At 42.2% G+C, this 19792-nt stretch overlaps 1 protein-coding gene across 2 annotated transcripts; it reads right to left on the reverse strand.

Annotated features, from left to right (window-relative positions):
* Positions 1-8783: 8783 nt before the first annotated feature.
* On the reverse strand, positions 8784-14509 carry LOC112254566 (serine/arginine-rich splicing factor 3). 2 transcript variants are annotated; one of them, XM_024427262.2, is made up of 7 exons: positions 14374-14509; positions 13463-13527; positions 12958-13168; positions 12369-12509; positions 10489-10527; positions 9817-9903; positions 8784-9631 (listed from the first exon to the last, which is right to left on the reverse strand). In XM_024427262.2, exons 2-7 carry the CDS (start codon positions 13467-13469, stop codon positions 9604-9606), a joined length of 513 nt encoding a protein of 170 aa, XP_024283030.1. In that variant the 5' UTR covers positions 13470-13527; positions 14374-14509; the 3' UTR covers positions 8784-9603. The 2 variants fall into 2 exon arrangements, with proteins under 2 accessions (XP_024283030.1, XP_024283031.1); XM_024427263.2 differs by lacking the exon at positions 13463-13527 and having other exon boundaries at positions 14374-14504.
* Positions 14510-19792: the final 5283 nt, after the last annotated feature.

Below are 19792 nucleotides of genomic sequence, written 5' to 3' on the forward strand. Positions count from 1 at the left end.
TGGGGGGCGTGATGAATTTTCTCTGGTGCAAAGGCTGAGTTAAGCATGTGTATTTCGTCCAGTAAACAACCATGTGTACACACATTCAAACTCTCCCAAGTTTTTCCGGTATGAGTAAATTCCAGTCCAGACCAATTTCTTCACTTGGCTTAGACTTCTTGTAGGTTGGCCTGATTATTCGAGTGACATTCCAGAGAGTAGACTTCTCCCACCCACAGTTCACACAGTTGTGCCCTTTCTATTTTGGGCTACATGCCTACATTGTAATATGTCTCTGGATTATGCTATTTCTTTTACTCACATATGGTATTTAGGCCTATGTACAATACTGTAATAGTTGTTTGTATTAGTGACTTCCCTGGACCTTGAATAAAAGTCTGAGTAGGCCTATATATGTCATGAAGTGAGTTGCAGAGGCACTTGAGTCGCTCTGGTGTAAAAACAAAAGAATTACAGAATACCAAACAATAGAATATCAGAAGCACATGTTCAGGGCCGCAGGTCAAAGGCCTATGTCTACTGTAGTGTATTTAAAGGGGTAATCCTTAGTTGAAACAATAACAAAGCGGGCACCCTGCTTCAGTTTTGGTAAAAAGCTGAGGGATGGGCCTGAGTTTTTAACATTTTTATGACCTTTACCTGATGCTTTTATCCAAAGCGACTTACAGACAATGCGTGTATAAAATGCAACCACTCTGAAATGTATAGACTGTGCTATGCAACGACAAACTGACCATCCAAGATATTACATTTAGTTTTAAGAATGTTTTGAGGCTATACAGTGTTTTGGGGGTTTGACAGTTGAACTAAGCTTATGAGGCATTTATACATTATATACCCATTGATTCTTTTAAGAATATAGGATTCATTTATTTGTCAAAAAATGGATGTAGCAACTACAGATGGACCCTTTTAAGGACCCACAACTCATGGTGTGGATCAATCTTGTGCCGAAATTTGAGCTAGCTCCAACTGATCTACCTGTTCTCGAAGTCAGGCTTGCTTGTGTCAGCCAAAACATCAGGCTGCCACACTATCTCCATTCTATTCCACAGATCGCCCCAGCCAACCTCATTCCTGCTGGCATCCTGCCCGGTTTCTTCCCACTGCAGCCGCAAATAAAAGACCCCTGACAGTTGACCTACTCTCATGAAAGAGTGTTTAATGACCAGAAACTCAGCCTCATGGGACAGTAACCCATTTGTTTAGCAATGCAGGAGGTTCAAATCAAATCAAATTTTATTTGTCACATACACATGGTTAGCAGATGTTAATGCGAGTGTAGCGAAATGCTTGCGCTTCTAGTTCCGACAATGCAGTAATAACCAACAAGTAATCTAGCTAACAATTCCAAAACTACTACCTTATAGACACAAGTGTAAGGGGATAAAGAATATGTACATAAAGATACAATGCCTTGCGAAAGTATTCGGCCCCCTTGAACTTTGCGACCTTTTGCCACATTTCAGGCTTCAAACATAAAGATATAAAACTGTATTTTTTTGTGAAGAATCAACAACAAGTGGGACACAATCATGAAGTGGAACGACATTTATTGGATATTTCATTTTTTTTTAACAAATCAAAAACTGAAAAATTGGGCGTGCAAAATTATTCAGCCCCTTTACTTTCAGTGCAGCAAACTCTCTCCAGAAGTTCAGTGAGGATCTCTGAATGATCCAATGTTGACCTAAATGACTAATGATGATAAATACAATCCACCTGTGTGTAATCAAGTCTCCGTATAAATGCACCTGCACTGTGATAGTCTCAGAGGTCCGTTAAAAGCACAGAGAGCATCATGAAGAACAAGGAACACACCAGGCACTGTCAAACATGGTGGTGGCAGCATCATGGTTTGGGCCTGCTTTTCTTCAGCAGGGACAGAGAAGATGGTTAAAATTGATGGGAAGATGGATGGAGCCAAATACAGGACCATTCTGGAAGAAAACCTGATGGAGTCTGCAAAAGACCTGAGACTGGGACGGAGATTTGTCTTCCAACAAGACAATGATCCAAAACATAAAGCAAAATCTACAATGGAATGGTTCAAAAATAAACATATCCAGGTGTTAGAATGGCCAAGTCAAAGTCCAGATCTGAATCCAATAGAGAATCTGTGGAAAGAACTGAAAACTGCTGTTCACAAATGCTCTCCATCCAACCTCACTGAGCTCAAGCTGTTTTGCAAGGAGGAATGGGAAAAAATGTCAGTCTCTCGATGTGCAAAACTGATAGAGACATACCCCAAGCGACTTACAGCTGTAATCGCAGCAAAAGGTGGCGCTACAAAGTATTAACTTAAGGGGGCTGAATAATTTTGCACGCCCAATTTTTCCGTTTTTGATTTGTTAAAAAAGTTTGAAATATCCAATAAATGTCGTTCCACTTCATGATTGTGTCCCACTTGTTGTTGATTCTTCACAAAAAAATACAGTTTTATATCTTTATTGTTTGAAGCCTGAAATGTGGCAAAAGGTCGCAAAGTTCAAGGGGGCCGAATACTTTCGCAAGGCACTGTATATGAGTGAGTGATGGTACAGAGCGGCATAGGCAAGATACAGTAGATGGTATTGAGTGCAGTATATGCATATGAGATGAGTATGTAAACAAAGTGGCATAGTTAAAGTGGCTAGTGATACATGTATTACATAAAGATGCAGTAGATGATGTAGAGTACAGTATATACATATACATATGAGATGAATAATGTAGGGTATGTAAACATTATATTAGGTAGCATTGTTTAAAGTGGCTAGTGATATATTGTACATCATTTCCCATCAATTCCCATTATTAAAGTGGCTGGAGTTGAGTCAGTGTGTTGGCAGCAGCCACTCAATGTTAGTGGTGGCTGTTTAACAGTCTGATGGCCTTGAGATAGAAGCTGTTTTTCAGTCTCTCGGTCCCAGCTTTGATGCACCTGGACTGACCTCGCCTTCTGGATGATAGCGGGGTGAACAGGCAGTGGCTCGGGTGGTTGTTGTCCTTGATGATCTTTATGGCCTTCCTGTGACATCGGGTGGTGTAGGTGTCCTGAAGGGCAGGTAGTTTGCCCCCGGTGATGCGTTGTGCAGACCTCACTACCCTCTGGAGAGCCTTACGGTTGTGGGCGGAGCAGTTGCCGTACCAGGCGGTGATACAGCCCGACAGGATGCTCTCGATTGTGCATCTGTAGAAGTTTGTGAGTGCTTTTGGTGACAAGCCGAATTTCTTCAGCCTCCTGAGGTTGAAGAGGCGCTGCTGCTCCTTCTTCACGATGCTGTCTGTGTGGGTGGACCAATTCAGTTTGTCTGTGATGTGTACGCCGAGGAACTTAAAACTTACTACCCTCTCCACTACTGTTCCATCAATGTGGATAGGGGGGTGTTCCCTCTGCTGTTTCCTGAAGTCCACAATCATCTCCTTAGTTTTGTTGACGTTGAGTGTGAGGTTATTTTCCTGACACCACACTCCGAGGGCCCTCAACTCCTCCCTGTAGGCCGTCTCATCGTTGTTGGTAATCAAGCCTACCACTGTTGTGTCGTCAGCAAACTTGATGTTTGAGTTGGAGGCGTGCGTGGCCACGCAGTCGTGGGTGAACAGGGAGTACAGGAGAGGGCTCAGAACGCACCCTTGTGGGGCCCCAGTGTTGAGGATCAGCGGGGTGGAAATGTTGTTGCCTACCCTCACCACCTGGGGGCGGCTCGTCAGGAAGTCCAGTACCCAGTTGCACAGGGCGGGGTCGAGACCCAGGGTCTCGAGCTTGATGACGAGCTTGGAGGGCACTATGGTGTTAAATGCCGAGCTGTAGTCGATGAACAGCATTCTCACATAGGTATTCCTCTTGTCCAGATGGGTTAGGGCAGTGTGCAGTGTGGTTGAGATTGCATCGTCTGTGGACCTATTTGGGCGGTAAGCAAATTGGAGTGGGTCTAGGGTGTCAGGTAGGGTGGAGGTGATATGGTCCTTGACTAGTCTCTCAAAGCACTTCATGATGACGGAAGTGAGTGCTACGGGGCGGTAGTCGTTTAGCTCAGTTACCTTAGCTTTCTTGGGAACAGGAACAATGGTGGCCCTCTTGAAGCATGTGGGAACAACAGACTGGGATAGGGATTGATTGAATATGTCCGTAAACACACCAGCCAGCTGGTCTGCGCATGCTCTGAGGGCGCGGCTGGGGATGCCGTCTGGGCCTGCAGCCTTGCGAGGGTTGACACATTTAAATGTTTTCCTCACGTCGGCTGCAGTGAAGGAGAGTCCGCATGTTTTAGTTGCGGGCCGTGTCAGTGGCACTGTATTGTCCTCAAAGCGGGCAAAAAAGTTATTTAGTCTGCCTGGGAGCAAGACATCCTGGTCCATGACTGGGCTGGTTTTCTTTTTGTAATCCGTGATTGACTGTAGACCCTGCCACATACCTCTTGTGTCTGAGCCGTTGAATTGAGATTCTACTTTGTCTCTATACTGACGCTTAGCTTGTTTGATTGCCTTGCGGAGGGAATAGTCACACTGTTTGTATTCGGTCATGTTTCCGGTCACCTTGCCCTGATTAAAAGCAGTGGTTCGGGCTTTCAGTTTCACGGAATGCTGCCATCAATCCACGGTTTCTGGTTTGGGAATGTTTTAATCGTTGCTATGGGAACGACATCTTCAACGCACGTTCTAATGAACTCGCTCACCGAATCAGCGTATTCGTCAATGTTGTTGTCTGACGCAATACGAAACATATCCCAGTCCACGTGATGGAAGCTGTCTTGGAGTGTGGAATCAGATTGGTCGGACCAGCGTTGAACAGACCTCAGCGCAGGAGCTTCTTGTTTTAGTTTCTGTCTGTAGGCAGGGATCAACAAAATGGAGTCGTGGTCAGCTTTTCCGAAAGGAGGGCGGGGCAGGGCCTTATATGCGTCACGGAAGTTAGAATAGCAGTGATCCAAGGTTTTTCCAGCCCTGGTTGGTTAACAGGGGCTCTTGGTTCCTTTGCAAGTTATGACATTTTAAACGAGAAGGTACAATCCCCTCCAGATAAATTTGGACAGTGAATCTGCAATCTAAATTTGCCTCTATACTCCACTATTTTGGATTTGAGATTAAATGTTTTATATGAGAAGACAGTATAGTGTCACCTTTTATTTGAGGGTATTACAGTCAGGTCCCAAATTATTGGCTCCCCTGACAAAGATAAGCAAAAAAGACTGTATAAAACAAATAATGCACATACTGAACTAAATTGTATTCTCACAAAAATGGGAAAATTATATTATGTTATACTAATACAATTGCTCAGAGATAGAGGTTTAGTCAAACAAGTAATTTAAAAAAACATCTAAAAAAGATAGGGATCAAAATGATTAATACTCCAGCAGCCTCCCCTTGCAAGGATAATGACACTGAGCCTTCCTCTAAAATGTTTTATGAGATTAGAGTACACATTGGGAGGAATCTTAGACCATTCCTCCATACAGAATCTTCCCAGGTCCTTGGTATCCTGCCTCTGCGCTTATGGATTGGCCTCTTCAATTCAAACAGATTTTCAACAAGGTCAATTCCTTTACCAGGCCATGATGCAACTGGTCAGGATGCTCTCGATGGTGCAGCAGTAGTATTTGGAGAGGACCGGGGTGACATGCTGAATTTCTTCAGCCGCCTTAGAAAGTAAAAACACTGTGCACCCTCTTGACAAGAGTGGTGGTGTTGTCGGTCTATGTCAGGATGTCCAGGATCCAGTTGCAGAGGGTGGTGTCCAGACGCAGAGCTTTCACAGACACCCAGAAAGACTGGAATATACTTTTGTAATAATGGAGGGAATTCAACAGGGAACTTTGACAGTCACCACCCTTTTAAAATGTAAGTTATGTAAAGTTGTCTTGTGACATTACAATTAAATTGAACTTTTTATAGTACTTTCATGAGGACGAGGGGCTCCCGAGTGGCACAGCAGTCTAAGGCACTGCATTGGGGAGGCAGTGTAGCCTAGTGGTTAGAGCGTTGGACTAGTAACCAAAAGGTTGCAAGTTCAAATCCCCGAGCTGACAAGTTACAAATCTGTCGTTCTGCCCCTTAACAGGCACTGTTTCTAGGCCATCATTGAAAATAAGAATTTGTTCTTAACTGACTTGCCTAGTTAAATAAAGGTTTAAAAAAATTGCAGCTCAAGAGGTGTCACTACAGTCCCTGGTTCAAATCCAGGCTGTATCACATCTGGCCGTGATTGGTAGTCCCATAGGGAAGTGCACAATTGGCCCAGCGTGGTCTGGGTTTTGCCGGGGTAGGCCGTCATTGTAACTTACATAGTTAAATAAAAATTATGTTCAATCACTAATTTACGAATTGGTCAACCTCCCCTCTTCTCTTATCCACCAGTTGTAGTCAATTATAGGATTTTGTTTACTATTTTAGAATTGTGATGTCCAGGTTTTATTTTTTAAAACCATTGTCATTGGTACATTTACACCTATGATATGCCATACATTTTATAAATGTAACACATACTTATCCAAAGTGGCTTACCCTATTATGAGCTGAGGGCATTCAGATGGAGGCCATTCATATGATCATAGGAGATGAGTTTAAGTTTATGAATATGAAGCCGAAGACAAAGCTATTTTGACAGTAAAGATTGTTTTGTGATATTATTGAAACTAAATTGTCATTCAGTCACAGACTGAAGGGATATTAGATGTGGATCAAAGCACCTAATGTATAACTGACCTCGTCTCCCCTTTTTGGAACCTAATGGCAGAACTAACTTACAGTAGCGGTGCGTGAGTAAAATCCCCGGGGAAGCCAGAATTTTTTTACATATTACAACTTGTGTTGTGATAATTGCATTGTTTGCTCTATAATCTGTTAGTTCATACACCTTGACACCGTGATATATACGCCTAAGGTCGAGACAATAAGATGTAGTGGCAGAATAAATTCCACCACACCTTTGTTTCATTACTAAACTGGAGAACAACCTCTGTCCGGTGAAGTCCAAAAAGCATATTGCAATTTGCAAAGAAAACAGGAGCTGCCTCCACTATTCCAGCACCATTTCAACATCGACTAAAAGATACCAAAAACAATCAACGTAAGGTAAATATGTGGCTGTCTGTGGTTCTGATTTGTGTGTGTGCGTGCAAGTATAAAAAAAACATATTGACTCACCCTACTTGTGGAGAGACACCAATGCCACCCCCCTCTCTTTCATGATGACGAAACAGTCTATGGCTGTCATACAGTACAATCTTTTATTTTAATCTGGCTAAAATTATTGCTTGCTAGCCTAACTTCCTTTTATAGGCAATGTTAGCTAGTTAACATTATTCTTCTACATCTAGCTACATGTTGAACTTCCATCCTCTTGAGTCCAATGTATAAATGTATGGTTGGATCAGAATCGCCGTTATAATCATTGGCCAGTACAGAGAATAAAGTAAAACCACAAGTCCAAATCCCTATCTCCATCCATGGCTAATTTAGGAAAGGGACCATTTTAGCTAGCTAGCCAGCCACAAGAGGGCAACAGCACAATGAAATGGAACAATTCAAGTTGTTTCTGTCAGTTATGTAATTTCTCTTGAGGTAATAGGAATGAAGCCAAATCCAAACAAGCTTTTTTTGGTGCTCCAGGACCATTCACAGTTTAGCTCAACGCTCATTGAGGCCAATTGCTCGCTGGCTTCCCTTGCATTCAATGCTATGGGAGGCAACAATGTCATACTCTTTATGACCAGACAGAATCAGATAGATGGCCTACAAATACACAGGGGCGCTGTTTCGCTCGCTTGGATGCTTTCTTCGGTGAGATACATTCAGCCTCTTACGAATTGAAGGACAATGATACTGAACAAAAATATAAACACAACATGCAACAATTACAAAAACGTTTCTGTTACAGTTCATATAAGGAAATCAGTCAATTTAAATAAATAAAGTAGGCCTTAATCTATGGATTTCACATGGGCAGGGGCGCAGCCATGGGTTGGTCTTGGAGGGCATAGGCCCACCCACTTGGGAGCCAGGCCCAGCCAATCACAGTACCAATTGTTTGTAATCAATGGTTGTGCAAATATACTGAACAAAAATATCAACTTAACATGCAACAATTTATTGATTTTACTGACAGTTCATATGAAGAAATCAGCCCATTTAAATGAATGAATAAACCTTAATATATGGATTTCACATGACTGGGCAGTTTGCAGCCATGGGTGGGCCTAGACCCACCCACTTGGGAGCCTGGCCCAGCCAATCAGAATGAGTTTTCCCCCACAAAAGGGCTTCAATACAGACAGAAATACTCCTCAGCAGCATTCCCACTCTAAAATGACATTGGAGGCAGCTTATGGTAAAGGAATGAACATTCAATTATCTGGCAACAGCTCTGATGGACATTCCTGCAGTCAGCATGCCAATTGCACACTCCAAAACTTCACATCTGTGGCATTGTGACAAAACTGCACATTGTAGTGGCATTTTGTCCCCAGCACCAGGTGCATCTGTGTAATGATCATGCCACTTAATCAGCTACATCTTGTGGTGAATCTGAAGACAAACAAAACAGTATCGAGTGCACCAATTTGAAGAATAAAGAGCAAACATTTGTTCTGACCTATTAAAAGTGTTTGCTCAAATCAAAGCAATACATTTTCCAACCTCTTGTTGGAAATCTGCTGTGTGCCTCAATACCAAAGAAAACAGAAATATATGCATTGTTTATCATCATGAAGCCCAGCACTTCCCTGTTGATTTGTGATGGAGGCATAGTTGGATCGTTTCTAGTTCCATATCGATGATTCTACATCCAAAGCAAGAACATCTGAGGTCTGTAGAGTTTAATATTTTATATCTCCCCACAAAATGGTAACAGACTTTTCTACAACCAGTTTAATTCAGAGAACATTACAAATAGTACAAAGGAAAGAAAATGGAATATTGTAGAGCCAAAATTGAGATAATTGTATTCAGTACTTTGCATCTTTTTTTCTCAAATCGATTCCAACATCCCGAATAAGGGTGCCATTATTCCCATTGACAAATATTTACCAACAGGAAATGGAAGAACAGCGAAAATCCTATTGATCAACTAGACAACAAGATACATATATTAACCAAACATAGAATAGATGACCATAGCCTTTTACCACCTCCAGACAAATCTTGCTGACATGGAAACATGACGTGAGCACTAGACTATTTAAAACAGGGCCTTTCCTTGACCTGGTACTTTTAGACATAGAGACTCAAACACTCAAGTCATGCCGAAATCTTGTACACAAATCTCACAAGTCTGTTTTGGACGATACTGACTTTATATGTACCTACTTGCATTTTTATTGTCAATTTTGGCACTGGAATAAATGTTTGACTAACATCGATGTCTTATATGCTATTTTGAATGAGAAGTTGGTTCTCAAGTTCAGCCCTTTCAGTAACGTATTACACCTGCATACCTACTTATTTACAAAATACAGAGGAAATAGATACCTTGAAAGTCACAAAGAAGCAAATACTAAACATTTGATTGTTAAAAATAAAATAATGACAAAAATGACCAGAGGTCATTTAAAGTCCATCACATGAAACAACTCGCTAGAGGGATGGCTGTATTTGTTCATCCATCGATTGCCGTGAATCTTCTTACTTTCTCTCAGTAGATCTGGAGCGGCTGTGAGAAGGGGAAAAACAGTTAAGCAAGAACGTTAATTAAAACTTTACCCGGAGCATTAATGCACTCTCAGAACAATGTTACAGCCATGGTGTTAAGAGTTACATACTAACACAAGAGGTTTCATTGTTATATTAAGACGAGATATAAGATCCTTGCTGTTTCATAAAACCTCTCCTGCTTACCTCCTTGAGTGAGAGAATGATCTTGAGGGTTTATGGTTTCTGTCCCGGGACAGAGATCTCTCCCTCTTCCTGTCTCTGGAGAGAGACCTGCATACAGAAGGAACCACAGAATTAACCAAAGCAACCTGCATCTTACTGAGGCCTCTGTTCCCCATACTGTTTATATTTATTTACTTTTCTGCTCTTTTGCACACCAATATCTCTACCTGTACATGACCATCTGATCATTTATCACTCCTCCAGTGTTAATCTGCAAAATTGTAATTATTTGCCTACCACCTCATGCCTTTTGCACACAATGTATATAGACTATTTTTTCCCCCAACTGTGTTATTGACTTGTTAATTGTTTACTCCATGTGTAACTCTGTGTTGTCTGTTCACACTGCTATGCTTTATCTTGGCCAGGTCGCAGTTGCAAATGAGAACTTGTTCTCAACTAGCCTACCTGGTTAAATAAAGGTGAAAAAAAAACCAAAAAAAACAAGAGGATGTCATCAGACAAGTTTGTCAGTTACCCTCTGGAAAGCGGTGTTAAAAAAATAATACATATATATTTTATGATTCAAAATTGGAGTCCTTAAGTCCATGCTTCCATGACCAATAATCTGTTTTGATCTCAGTTGCCCACAGTATGTATAGCTGTTCAATTTTACAATAACGCTTAACATACCTGCTTCGGCTGCGGCTGAAGCTCCTCCTTCGTGGAGATCTGGTGGTGGTGGTTGGAGGGGGGGTGACAGGGTGTCAAAAGCAGAGCACAATACATTGGTGACCCATTGATACCAAACCCATCCGACCCACAAATTACCTGTACTCCCTTGAAGTAAACCCTACGGTTCCCACTGAAAACTGACCCTCAGTGGGCACAAAGTTATAGGCTACACCCCTCCTAAGGGATGAGAATGGGTGACCTCTGATAAGGCATTTGTAATCCGAAATTCAGTCATCACCTCCCCTAAAAGGTCATGGTTAGTTAATACTGCCAGCTGAGAGAATGGCAAAAAAGTGCATTTATACCAAATGGGGAGGGGTAAGAAAATGAAGGGCTGTAACATAACTAATGGTAAAACATTGGGTTTTAACATTGGCCTCTTAAAGCTGCAGTAAAATCAAGGTTACATATTATGCACAACCACAAAGTACACACAAGATAGGGCCACTGCGACCTAAACCAGGGAGGGACCTACACTTTGGAAGGGGAAGCACTGATCAGAATAGCTCCTTTGAACATTTAGAAAGTCACAATTTAATAATTCACATCTCAAAATGTCAGGGTCCTAGACTCACTGGATGCAGAGCCATGCCCCAACGGATTACAGTAATGAGTGAGAAATACCAACGCTATTTGATTCAAATAAGGAGAACCTTTTTTTTTTTTTTTAAAGCAGCTTTCTCTTCACTTTTAAATTTGTAATCAGCAGTGTACTGTATGAAGCAGGAAAAACTTACTAGTCTTTTGGTTTTCAACAAGCTAGAAATGACGAAGGGGAGGCAGACTGTCGGCCGGGTAGGCAGATTTGGCTGAAAAGGACTGGCCAGATGCTGCGAGGTGATTAGTTGGCTGGCGGATGGGGGCTGGCTGTGGATTTTTCCTGCTTTTATTGGTTAGCCGAAGGCTGTTGCTGGTAGGTTGTAGTAGTGTAGACATTTGGGGACGTAAAACGCTGATTGGTCGGGAATGTGAGGTGGGCCGCTGCCGATTTGGTTAAGGTTGGAGGAGGAGGCTGAGAACTGCATGCGCAGGAACCAATGGGCTGGTGCAACCTGACGACTGGCCATGCCTGGGTCATGTGACACGACACCAGCCAAGCTGATTGGTGCACGCTGGTCAGAGGTCACATGCTGCTGAAAGAGGACTAGTTGACTGACTCAGAGGGTGGTGAGAAGAGGCATGGTGATGACTCTGTAACGGGGGTTCATTTTTATTAATATAAATGGTAAATAAAAAGGCAACCTCAATTTGTAACAAAAACAACCAATCTAGCATCATTAGGCTTCCCTCCCACCCCACCGGGATCATAGATAAGTACTGCTTTGTAATACGAATCACCTACTTAAAAAGCTAGCTGCAATTTTTTACACTTTGTCAAATCTTAAAATAATCTTGCATGTGCACGCACACGGTATAGAACAGTTCCAAAACACATTCAGTGCTTTAGGCAACAGTGAAAAGCTTGCAATCCAAATTTAGAGAAAATGTGGCAGCAGTAAATGCACCTAACTTGGCATAAAAAGCAGCACACTTCATTTCACACTGTACCACCCCCTGGATCTAAAGTTCCCTGGAACTCGTTAAATTGATCAATGATAATGAAGATGAAAACAGCACGTTTTCAGCACCACATCACAGTAACCACTGTAGACTACCATGGAAGCAAGGGTTATCAAACAGTCAGAGCTGAACTATCAACATGGTGCAGAGAAACAGGAGACGCATTTTGGAAAGATACAGGAACAAACAAAAAAAGTTTAAACAGGAAAAGGGGAAGGAAGGGATTTGTAGTCTGTTGGGCATTGCTATCATAAAGCCCTGTACGGGAGACGGGTTACCTGCGCCTGGCGGGCGGGCTACCACGACGCCCGCGATGGTCATCTCGAGGACGTCTGCTCCATGAGGGAGGAGGACCCCGGTTGCGGGTGCGTTTCTCACCATTGGACAGCTCCACTCGCACACGAGAACCACTTAGTGTCCTGTGCAGATCAATAAGGATGTTACCATGGGTATACTGTTTAACGGTCACCAAAACATTATGGTATACATGGACTTGTTTCGCCACCTGTCGGGTAGTTAAATGGAGGCCAGTGGCAACTGAAATTAATATGTAATCCTTCCAAATATCAGAGTAAGTGCATTGCTTGGAAACAAGGATCTCCAAGCAAACTAGGCTCCGTCATATAGTTATCTTATAAAGTGAAAAGCACACAGAGAAAATGTGCGTTCATATAGCAAAAACAGAAATGCTACTTCAAACAGTTCTGGAATGCCTCTAATTTCTTTGGTCAAACAGTAAATCTGTGAAGTATATTGGCATGCAAGGAACAAAAACTTTAGTGATGGCCTCATTTCAACAGTCCTCAATTTCCTGATTCTATCATTCAGTTATTTTTTTTATACCAGAAACTTGTTCTTAGGCTTTACCTTCCATCAAGCTCCCTCACTGCGTCTGTTGCGTCCCTTGGATCTTCAAATTCCACAAAAGCAAAGCCCGGGGGGTTCCTTGCTACCCAGACACTGCGAAGTGGCCCATAATAGCCAAAGGACCTCTCCAACTCTGTCTTGTTGCCATTATTTCCCAGGTTTCCCACATAGACCTTGCAGTCAAGAGGGCAATCTCGGTGCATGGCTGGATCTGTAAAAATATTAAGCAAAATGAATAGAATTCATCAGGTTCCACTCACTCTTTGGTATTAGAGTTGATGGTTCACAGTATCTGACTAGTTTTGTTTCTAGGAATCATGCTTCAAAAGGCATCAGAATGGCCAATGTACAAAGTGAACTATATATTTATATATATGAACCAGAAAAGCTACATCAAGCAGTTCTGGAACACACACACACAACTCTAATTATTTGAAATTCTTGTGTCAAACAGTCAATCTGTCAAGTGTATTGGCATGCAAGGAACGAAAACTTTTGTAATTACCTGCCATTTCAACAGGTCTCAATTTTCAAAACAAAAACTGATACTCCGCAAACGTGAATGAGAAACTGAAAGAAGAATTGTCCATTTAGATTTTCACGTAGTACACATTTTCCACACAATTTATATTCAAGTAAGACTGTACTATAGTCTATGTTCATAACACGCAGATTTACAAATTTCCCTACACATACAATGTACAAAGCCACATTCAAACAGCCAGGTGTGTTTATAACACGCAATCAGATTTTTTGCGTCGTTCTGGCTGAATTTGAGGTAGGCAACAAAGTGCCAGACATTAATACAGGGCATAAAGCAAGTGGTGTGGAAATGCATAGCACATGGAAATGCATTGCGGTAATTCTTCTAATATATAATTGCCGTGAAAGATTAACAGGTTCTGCCATTACAGCTACAAAGTAAGTAATACGTTTGTTAGAACAAGCTTGTTTTCTGATCCAACGTTGGTCAAAATCGCCCACATCCCCTTTGCATCGTTCACTAAGGTTACTAACTACCTGCCCGTATGTAGTTATGCAAAATGGCAGAAGCCCGGGCTGGGGCCTTGACGAGATAGAACCCTCACGACATTTGCTTGGCTTGCTCCCTCCTAGTTCACTTTTTTGTTTACGTGCCACGGGCTACGTGTGAGGCCAGAGTATAGCTGCAAATTCACTTAAACATTTGTCAATACAATTACATGATGTAGTACCGTTGGTTGAACCATTTCAGTTAACTTCACTAACTAACTGCGAAAATACTGAAAATGGATAACGTTATCAGCTAGCTCTTCGGTGGGCTAACTAACGTTAGCTAGATAGTATAAATGAAAGAGTCAGTAAATATAAAATAAACATGAATTGGAAAATGAAATACATATCACACTTTGCATTATTTAGGTATGTGTTATTTACCGTATTGTAAAACCAACACTAATATTCGATCCGTTTGCAGTCTTCCGTCGAAACCCCTGTCTATAGCTGCGACATGAGCTGCTAGCTATAATAAAATGGAGACCGGAAATCTTCTTCTGTGGGTTTTATATGGCGGTTGGCAACCAACTTTAAGCTGCATTACCGCCACCAACTGGACTGGAGTGTGGACCAGAGACAGTGAAGGTCGAAATCTTACCCAACATTCTCATCTCCCTAAGGAAACGAAATATATAATTAAATACTACATCCCCTGAAGATTTCCCCAGCAGTTCACTTAATCCTGGCTGTTCAACCTCATTGCTCCTCAAATCTAATAACAATCACTCCCTTTCCTCCCATATTTCTGGTACTGAAATAGAACATGTCCGAGCTGGTCACGGGTGCACCTCAGCCACGTTCAAGGTACTAAACAGTATCATAACTGCCATCGATAAAAGACAGTACTGTGCAGCCGTCTTCATCGACCTGGCCAAGGCTTTCGACTCTGTCAATCACCGTATTCTTATTGGCAGACTCAATAGCCTTGTTTTCTCAAATTACTGCCTCGCCTGGTTCACCAACTACTTCTCAGATAGAGTTCAGTGTGTCAAATCGGAGGGCCTGTTGTCCGGACATCTGGCGGTCTCTATGGGGGTACCACAGGGTTAAATTCTCGGGCCGACTCTTTTCTCTGTATATATCAATGATGTCGCTCTTGATGCTGTTGATTCACTGATCCACCTCTACGCAGACGACACCATTCTGTAGGTCGCAATTGTAAATGAGAACTTGTTCTCAACTTGCCTACCTGGTTAAATAAAGGTGAAATAAAAAAATTAAATAAAAAATACTGGTGTGCAAAAGGGCAGAAAAGTAAATAAAAACAATATGGGGATGAGGTAGGTAGATTGGGTAGGCTATTTACAGATGGACTATGTACAGCTGCAGCGATCGGTAAGCTACTCAGATAGCTGATGTTTAAAGTTAGTGAGGGAATATAAGTCTCCAGCTTCAGCGATTTTTGCAATTCGTTCCAGTCACTGGCAGGAGAGAACTGGAAGGAAAGGCGGCCAAAGTGTTGGCTTTGGGGATGACCAGTGAGATACTGTACCCGCTGGAGCGCGTGCTATGGGTGGGTGTTGTTATCGTGACCAGTGAACTGAGGTGGAGCTTTACATAGCATAGACTTATAGATAACCTGGAGCCAGTGGGTCTGGCGACGAATATGTAGCGAAGGCCAGCCGACTAGAGCATACAGGTCGCAGTGGTGGGTGGTATAAGGGGCTTTGGTAACAAAATGGATGGCACTGTGATAGACTGCATCCAGTTTGCTGAGTAGAGTATTGGAAGCTATTTTGTAGATGACATCGCCGAAGTTGAGCATCGGTAGGATAGTCAGTTTTACGAGGCTATGTTTGGCAGCATGAGTGAAGGATGCTTTGTTGCGAAATAGGAAGCCAATTCTCGATTTAACTTTGGATTGGAGATGTTTGATGTGAGTCTTGAAGGAGAGTTTACAGTCTAGCCAGACTCCTAGGTATTTGTAGTTGTCCACGTTCTAAGTCAGAACCGTCCAGAGTAGTGATGCTGGACGGGCGGGCAGGTGCGGGCAGCGACCGGTTGAAGAGCATGCATTTAGTTTTACTAGCATTTAAGAGCAGTTGGAGGCCACGGAAGGAGTGTTGTATGACATTGAAGCTCGTTTGGAGGTTTGTTAACACAGTGTCTATTTACTCAATATGTCATGGTTAGCTGTTGTCTTCTCAACGTTAATGGCATTTCTCCCAACTCTACCTGCATCCTGCCACCAGGGAGGTCCCGAGTACTCCACAACATATTTTTAGGGCTTGGGACTGGACTACATCCAGCTTTTTAAAAATGTCTGAGCAGCTGATCTATATGCTACAATTCTATAATCCAATGATGACCTTAACAGCGTTAGATATAGAATGGCATTCTGCACTCATTCTGCACTCTGTTAATATGCACCGCCAATGTAATTTGAGTGTCAAACCAGACTTTTATTTTATATTTTATTTAACCTTCATTTAAAACCACACCAGACCCCCAGGAACCTAAACCCTCCTACCCTTTCGAGATTCCTTCCAAACAACTTCAAGTATATTTCCTCACCAACCTTCCTTCTCGAAAAAAACAGCCTGTGTTTTCTCAACTGAAAACTTGAAGCCCTACCTGAGGGACCATTGCTCAACTTCACTAATCGCTTCTTGAACTCTTCTGGCTGTATGGGTAATATTTTTCCCACTCTTCCACAGTACCCCATCATCCGCAAACAATGACCTCCCAGGGAGAATACATTGTCAATCATAATGGAGAAAAACAGAGCTCCCCACCTTCACTTATTGATAGCCCAAAAATAAAATCCTTTATCCAGTTAACACCTTCCCTCCAACCCCCATGTTATCCAGCTTCATAAGTAGGCCTTCCTTCCACATCATAAGCCTTCTCTACATCAAAGAAAAGCGGCTACCACCACCTCCTTATCTGCCTGTGACTTCCGTATGACTGACTCAAGGAAAAATACAGGATCCATTGTTCCCCTGCCTTTGCTGAACCCACTTTGATCTGGTGACATTAGTCCTCTTCTCTCCAGAAAGTAAGTAAGCATTTCCGTTATCATCCTTTCCATACATGAGATGTCAACACTATCGGCCTATCGCTTGAAGGACATGTAGGGTCTTTCCCAGGTTCCCGTATCAGCGCCACTACAGCCTACTTCCAACTTCCAGGCAGTTTCCCTTCCTGCCACACCTTGTTGTAAAGACCCAATACTTTCCCCATTGCAGTGTCACTGAGATGAGCCATCATGATGTAACACATCTCATCCTTCCCAGGAGATGTTACTCCAACGTTTGTGTAACAGTATAGCTTCTGTCCCTCTCCTCGCCCCTACCTGGGCTCGAACCAGGGACCCTCTGCATACATCAACAACTGCTTCCCACGAAGCATCGTTACCGATCACACCACAAAGGCAGAGCAAGGGGAACAACTACAACTACTTCAAGGTCTTAGAGCGAGTGACGTCACCGATTGACGTCACCGATTGAAACGCTATTAGCGCGCACCCCACTAACTAGCTAGCCACTTCACTTCGGTTACATTAGCTAATGCTCTCTTCATCTCAGCCAACATAAAAGGGGCATTACATGTATCCCCACCATCTCTCTCTGATCCAGGACCCCGTATGCTCTCAATCCTACAGTACACATGATAGAATAGTGATAGCTGCCCCTTGTAGATTTCTCCAAAACCTCCCAACTTCATCTGCCTGCCACTGAACTTGAGATCTAAGTAAGATCCAGAGCAGATTAATTTACAGTTACTGGGTCAGTCCTGGTTTCCTGGCCATCATTAAGACCCACATGCCCTTTCTCATCCAGTAGTTACTCCAACACTTGTTAATTTACATCAGTCTATAACCTTCCCCAGAGCATACTATGTACATGAAAATCCCCACACATTACCAGTTTCCTATCTTGACCTTCTACATTCCCAAGGGTAGTCTCTTTTACATTCCCAACTCTAGTCTCTTACACAGGTTGTAATGGTTCACTAATACGTTAACCCCCCTCCCAACCACACATCTACCACTACATACTCCTGTTCAACTCCCTCTCCCACACACCTATATGGATCACCCTCTTTATAAAGGTAGCACAACCTCCTCCTCCCCCTGCCACCCTATCACTACAGACTGCAACATAACCTTGTAATACAAAATCTAGAGTAGGTTTAAGCCATGTATCCTGGAGACATATCACATCAGGTTTGGCTGGTTAGACCCAGGGCCCCGAGCTTAATGATGAGCTTGGGGGGTACTATGATGTTGAAGGCTGAGCTATAGTCAATGAACAGCATTCTTACGTAGGTATTCCTCTTGTCCAGATGGGATAGGGCAGTGTGATGGTGATTGCATGGTCTGTGGATCTATTGGGGTGGTATGCAAATTGAAGTGTGTCTCGGGTGTCAGGTGAGGTGGAGCTGATATGATCTTCCACCTGTCTTTTCATAACTGAACAACCCCCACACGCCACACTATGGACCGGAAATCCATAAGGAGTGTGTGACGTATGTACAGAGAGACGAGAGGAGGGAGGCTTTGTGCAGCGATTAAAAGCAGAAGGAATCTTTATTAGATCTAGGAAAAAATGGATTGAGGATGGAGAACAGAATCCATCCTATTTCTTTAGATTTGAGAAATTTCACTCTACAAATAACACTATCCATAAGTTAAACATTGGTGTTATTAAAGATGACCAAAAATGTATCGCTACATACTGTAGCAATTTTTACAGAAAGTTGTATAGCTCGAAGTAATGTCAGGAATCCACAGATATGTTTTTTGACTCACTGAATAATGTTCACTCTATCAGTGATATAGAATCTAAACAGTGAGATGAACCCATCAAAGTTCAAGAGATTATAGTCTGTCAAACATCTAAAGAACAATAAATCACCAGTTGTTGGAATTACATCAGAGTTGTACAAATTATTTTCTGAACAAGTAGCTCCCTTCCTATTTGAAGTCTTTTTTAGAGTATTAAAAACAATGTTCTCCCTCCAACAATGAGTCAGGGGTTAATAACACTGATACCTAAGACTAAAAAATAAGTGCTGCTCATCGATAACCATTGTCCAATTTGTCTTCTTAATAATGACTAATAGATATTAGCCCTACTACTTGCAAAAAGAATTAAAGAAGTCCTGGATGCAATCATTGATGAAACACAGTCGGGCTTTATGAGGAACAGACATATTTCTAACAATATCAGACTAGTATTAGACATGCTTGACTACTCAGACCTAATAACCGAGGATAGCTTCATATTATTTTTAGATTTTTATAAAGCATTTGACACAGTAGAGCATCCGTTCCTCTTCCACTCCCTTGAGAGACTTGGCTTTGGGGATTATTTCTGTAAGGCTATTAAGCTTTTTGTGACTCCTCTCTTTGGCTGGGATAATGGCTGTGTTTTTCTGTGGCTTGGTGGTGACCTAACATAATCGTTTGTGGTGCTTTCGCCGTAAATCCTATTTGAAATCGGACACTGTGGTGGGATTAACAACAAGACTACCTTTAAAACAGTATAAAATACATGTATGTTTGAGGAATTTTAATTTTGAGATTTCTGTTGTTTTGAATTTGGCGCCCTGCACTTTCACTGGCTGTTGTCAAATCATCCCGTTAACGAGATTGCAGCCCAAAGACGTTTTAAGACTCTCAATACAAATGGTAACAGCTCTATCAAATTGAAATATGGCACCTCACCGAGATTTGAGTTAAAGAGAGGAATTAGGCAAGGATGTCCTATCTCTCCATACCTGTTTTTAGTAATCACCCAACTTCTTACAAATTCTTTAAATAATAGTCCTGAACAAGGTATTTCCATAGCTGGTG

This window comes from Oncorhynchus tshawytscha, linkage group LG07 (genome assembly GCF_018296145.1).
Source record: "Oncorhynchus tshawytscha isolate Ot180627B linkage group LG07, Otsh_v2.0, whole genome shotgun sequence".
Classification (NCBI taxonomy): domain Eukaryota; kingdom Metazoa; phylum Chordata; class Actinopteri; order Salmoniformes; family Salmonidae; genus Oncorhynchus; species Oncorhynchus tshawytscha.